General features: G+C 34.4%; 1 protein-coding gene across 1 annotated transcript; it reads right to left on the bottom strand.

The window, feature by feature from the left end:
* Window positions 1-2615: 2615 nt before the first annotated feature.
* LOC129250615 (tigger transposable element-derived protein 2-like) lies at window positions 2616-3249 on the bottom strand. Its single transcript, XM_054890221.1, has 2 exons — window positions 2912-3249; window positions 2616-2854 (listed from the first exon to the last, which is right to left on the bottom strand). Exons 1-2 carry the CDS (start codon window positions 3222-3224, stop codon window positions 2616-2618), a joined length of 552 nt encoding a protein of 183 aa, XP_054746196.1. The 5' UTR covers window positions 3225-3249.
* Window positions 3250-5600: the final 2351 nt, after the last annotated feature.

The raw sequence follows: 5600 nt of genomic DNA, 5'->3' as shown, positions 1-5600 counted from the left end.
AACTTCCTACAAAATAATTGTATTCATATGTTACTACATCCATGCACGTTCATACATTCATGCATACAAATATGCGCGAGCACAGCGCTCCCTTCTTGCTTCCGTGTACTTTTGTCTTTCAGCAGTCGATATTCCTAATATTGTACTTACAAAAACACGATATGTACTTTGATAGACGCAAAAGCAACAGCAAGCGCAACGCCATGGCCGCTTTGCCACCGCACATTCTAAAATGTTCTAGAACACAACAAAAACACATACCTCACATGCGCATGTCGCCCAAAGCTAAAATCTAAGCCTAGCGACTACAAAAACAAAATACATTCGTAGACGCAGTCGCAGCGGCCATGATTCTATCAGCGACGGCGCTGAGCAATTTAGAACAAAACAAAAAGTTCATTCATAAGTTAGAGCTCATATTTCAATTTCATTCATAAAACGAGCCGCCCATATGCCAATTTTCGCGACCATTCGAAAATAGTCAATATTGGAATATTTCGCGTGGAATTATTTGCCAATATTTGATAAATCTTAAATTTTTGTCATGTCGAGTGGCCGCGGCTCCGTATGTATGTATGCACCCTTATATGTAATTATGTAAATATGTCTTCTAACTGTGCGACAGTCGAGAGTTAATGCGACTTCCAGCGAATCACACATTGCTGTCCGCAAAGCCACAAGTATGTACCTTATGATCAGAAAGTACCGGGAATGTTTAAATTAAACAAAACAGAGTTAAATTTAAGGCAAATTTATATTATCTTCTTCAAAATATGACCCGTCTGAAGCAACACACATGTGCCAACGTTTAACCCAGTCCTCCAAACACCCCCGGCAGGCCGATTTGTATTCTCTTTGATCAGTGCGATGGCGCGTTATCATCATGCAAAATCTGAGAATTGTTTGCTCACATTTCCGGCGGTTTGCAACACACAGCATCTCTCTAAGGTTTCAAAACGGATAAATAATATTCTCTATTGACTGTCTGGCCCGATGGAAGGTACTCATGGTGGACTATGCCTTGGCAATCGAAGGAAACAGTCAACATCACCTTCCCGGTTCTTTCTGCTCATAGGGTATACATATCCCATGTGTCAAGTGTGCGCAGAAGCTTGTGTTCTGGGTTTGTTAGAATGGTGGTAGTTTGTACATATATTTAAACACATATGTGAGTATGCGCGTTAGGCTTCCTGGATGGATATTAGAATATTTTCTCATCAATATGTGTATGTAAGTAGTTCAGATTTGACTGAAGAGATTAAATATAGGAATGCATACTCATATGATTGCGTTTATGGCTGTTTTACATATAAATTAATTCAAAAGAAGTATGAATAATGTTATACAGTTGTACCTCGATTAACCGGGTTGCTCGGGACCGGGCTCAGCACGGATAATCGAAAACACGGTTGAAAGAGGTTTTTTGAAATATTCAAAAATTTTATTATTTTTATTTATTTTTAAAAAGAACATGTAAATTTGCATCTATTAACATACTTATGAATACAGATACATATCTTATTACTGTTTTTATAATATACTTTCATATACATACATATAGGTACATAAATGCATATTTATATAAATTTAAAATATTCGTTTAAAGTAGTTTGTCTTTTAGAATTCATTTGTTCCTTAAGTAAATGACTTTGTATGCGATACACTTGTATTTTGTCTGGTTCTGAAATACCTGTACCAGTATAGTTTTCTAAGAACTTTAACAAAACACTACTAGCCTCTATTGCTTGAGCTAATGTGGGGGTTTCTACCGTATTACCTCCATCTGATTCCTCTGAATTTGACTCAAGCTCATATTCTTCTGTTTGATTGACCATGTTAACGATTTCATCATCAGATACAATAGCAAACGGTGCGACATCAATATCGCACTCCATCCACTTTGAGATAGCATCAGCTGTAAAACCAGGTGGTATTAATACATCTGATTGTATCTTAATACTAAAAGTTGAATCATTTTCATCATCTTGAGATAGTAAGTTATTCCAAACTTTATTTAAAACACGTGGGGTTACAGAATCCCACGAAGTCGCTGCTGTCCATAAAGCTGACTTAATGTTCAAAGATTTAACAAATTAGTGTCGACTATTAGAATCCACAAGCTTTTGCACGATAAATTTACGGTACTGGCATTTGAAACTCCGAATGGCTCCTTGATCCATAGGCTGAATCAAAGATGTACAATTCGGTGGTAGATATTTTACTGTAACATTATCAGATATCATTGCATTTACATCCGGGTGTGCTGGACAGTTGTCTAATAGCAAAAGAACTTTGCAATTCTTTTCGAGACCAATGCGTTGTAAATGTTCTCTTACCTCTGGTACAAAATTGTTTTTAAACCACTCCAGAAATAGCTCTTGTGTTACCCAAGCTCTCTTATTAGACTTATAAACTACAGGAATGTATTTAACATTTTTTAAACATCTTGGATTAGCACTTTTTCCTATTATCATCAATTTACACTTGTGAGTCCCAGCTGCATTTGCACAAAGTAAAGCTGTGATTCTTTCCTTGGACTCTTTGTACCCCTCAATAGAATATTCATCACCACTCGCCAACGAATTTTGGGGCAAACACTTCCAAAATAGACCGGTTTAGTCTGCATTATAAATTTGTTCAGTTGTAAGTTGTTCATTTTTAATGTATTCGTTTAAGTCTTCCACAAACATCGTTGCAGACACATAATCAGCACACTCCTTTTCTCCTGTGGATTTCAGCCTACGAATTCCATGCCGATTTTTGAATTTTTCCAGCCAACCAGATGAATACTTACACTCGGAATTTATGTTTAATTTACCATGAAAATATTTTGCCTTCTCAGTAATCATTTCGCCTAGAAATTGCAGGAAATTTTCAGTTTATGTGGATGTCTGGATTTGAGTAATATTACCTGTAATGGGACATCCCTTAAATCTTTCTTGTCGAAACCATTCATATGTTGCAAAATCAACCTTTGGATTTTCGGATTTTTTCAGAGTATGTCTATTTTTTAAACCGTGAATTGAATCACTTTCCGATTCATATTTCAAAATTTTTTCTTTGTTTTTTATTAAGTCTCGTACAGTTTGTTTGCCAACACCATATTTTTCAGATAAAAAATGAACGGATGGGTTCTTGCGATATTCGTTAATCAGTTCTATTTTCTCTTTAATTGAAAGAACTTTTCTTGCTCTTTTTGTCAGTTTACTTATTGATGGAGCCATTTTCACAAAAGCACCTGTTAAGAGATCAAATTTCACTTACAGACTGAATGAAAGTGAAATTTGATACAAATTTATTACATAAAAACAAAAAATGGGAATCCCCGAATTTTATTTCTTTGCACTTACAGAATGAATGAAAATGAAATTTGATACAAACTTATTACATAAACAAAAAATGGGAATCCCCGAATTTTATTTCTTTGCACATTCACTTAAATTGAAAAAAGTTATTATACGCCGCACGGATAATAGAGGTAAAGCACGGTTAATAGACATATAAAATCAAACACACAGCATGCCGGTTAACAGATGTACCCGGTTAGTAGAGGCCCGGTTAACCGAGGTACAACTGTATAGAAAATAAATTTCTAAATAACAGGTATTAGAAAAACCTGAATACACTATTTTAAATCAATTCTAATTAAACCAAATATAAAAAATGAAATAAAAATATCGAACAAAAAACTGTGCACAGGATTTGAACCTGAGTCAAATATGAGACGATGTACTGCATATACGACACGTCTTTCACGATTGCGCTAAACCACAATTATTAATGAAATTTTCTAAATCACTCGATAAATTATTCGATTCGCAGTTTTATATGCACATATTCTGCGTTAGTTGAAAGTTTGTATGCGTAATTATATGAATATGCATGTGTATGCGCGTTTGGCTTTCTGGACGGATATTAGAATGATATTTTCTCATCAATATAATTTGGATTTGATGAAATAGATTATAGATATATGTACATATTTTCTGTTTTGATTGATTTATATAAAAGTCAGGTCATATCCAGTATGAACTATTTTATACCGAAAAGAAATTTCCATTTATAAAATACAAAAAAAAACAGTATTTTAAAGAAATTTTAATTAAAAAAACTCAAAAATTTTACCAAACTTTCCTGGTTTGAATTGTAAAAAAAAAAATGTGCAAGAAAAAAAATATGACTTCAGGACTTGAACCTGAATTAAATACGTGCAAAAACACAAAACGAATAACTCCGCCGACTTTAGCTTCTGCACCACAAACTAACTACCGCGCGGCCTTCTTAATCGCAAATTTATTCGCTTCGATTTCCTTAGTAGTGTGCCGAAAAATCTTATGAACGTCCTCAGTAGTATGGTAAACGCAGAAAATATCTGAATTCTTGGCCTAGCGTGGTAAGTAAATATAGAAACCCTCCACTCGCGTCACTCGCGTGGTAAATATCTGCAATTCCGACCTCTTCAGGAAAGTTGAATTTGAAATGACCTTATTATGAATCTATAAATTAGAACTCGAAAAAAGCTCTTTTAACATTTGCTCCTTCTCATTGCATTAACATTCTCTGGTACAATAGTTGAAACTGTTCGGCGCCGCCGCGACTGTTCAGCGCTATGGCAACTAGAATGATGGCCGCTACGCCTGCGTCTAGGACTGCATTTTGTTCTTGTAGTCGCTAGGCATAGAATTGTAGCTTTGAACGACATACGCATTTTGAGCAATAAAGCGAGTGCCCTGTGTGTGCGGTTGTATATACATGCATATGTGTATATTAATAAGCATTGTTTTGCTTGAATTCAATTCACATATTTATATTTGCATATGCCATCTTCCTGTGTGCCTGGTAATGAAGCGTTTTGTATACAGAATTTATTGATTTGATCAATTGAATGTACATAGATAGATATAGTTAGGGCATCAAGTGTGCATATACGTACATGCACATACGTCGATGCATATGCAGAAGAAGTTGTTTTAGCATTTGCAGGAATTCGATAATTCGAATATTTACTCCCTAATTATTGCATGAAATATGATAAGGCGATGCTCGTGAGGTAGGTGATGTTGCTGCAGTGCATACATATGCGTGCAACACTATATTTATTAAAGATGCAATAGAACTTAGTTGTCCCATATATGTATGCAAATACGTTTCTTTGAAGTTTTCTTTTATTTATTTTAAATTTCAAAGTTTGGTACTATCTATAAAATGCATACATATATGATTTATTCCCTGTAATATACATAGGTAAATTTAAAAAACTTTCGTTTGGCACAGGACCAAAAAATGCATATTCAAATGCACATAAATATGATAAGGCAATGCGTCGTGAGGTAGGTCATTGTTGCTGCAGTGCGTGTGCACATACATACATTTCTAACACTATAAGAATTGAAGATGCAATTGAACTTTTGCACAAATATAACTAACAAAATATATGTATATATACATATATTGATATACATATACATATATTCATCAATATACCAATATGCTCTTTGAATTTTTGTCTAAAATTAATTTCGACTCGAAAAATTAGTAAAAATTTTCATCAAATTTACTAAAACGCACACAACAAAATGTGTGCATGAAAGTTACTTTGA

Source organism: Anastrepha obliqua, chromosome 6 (assembly GCF_027943255.1).
Source record: "Anastrepha obliqua isolate idAnaObli1 chromosome 6, idAnaObli1_1.0, whole genome shotgun sequence".
Lineage (NCBI taxonomy): Eukaryota > Metazoa > Arthropoda > Insecta > Diptera > Tephritidae > Anastrepha > Anastrepha obliqua.
The sequence above is the reverse complement of the archived record's forward strand: the minus strand, read 5'-3'. Positions and strand labels throughout refer to the sequence as shown.

Excerpts from the sequence above, each read along its gene's own strand:
- LOC129250615 (XM_054890221.1), bottom strand. The coding sequence starts at position 3,224 with ATGGCTCCATCAATAAGTAAACTGACAAAAAGAGCAAGAAAAGTTCTT. Across the intron at positions 2,855-2,911 it reads TAAGGGATGTCCCATTACAG|GCGAAATGATTACTGAGAAG; the intron begins GTAATATTACTC and ends TGCAATTTCTAG.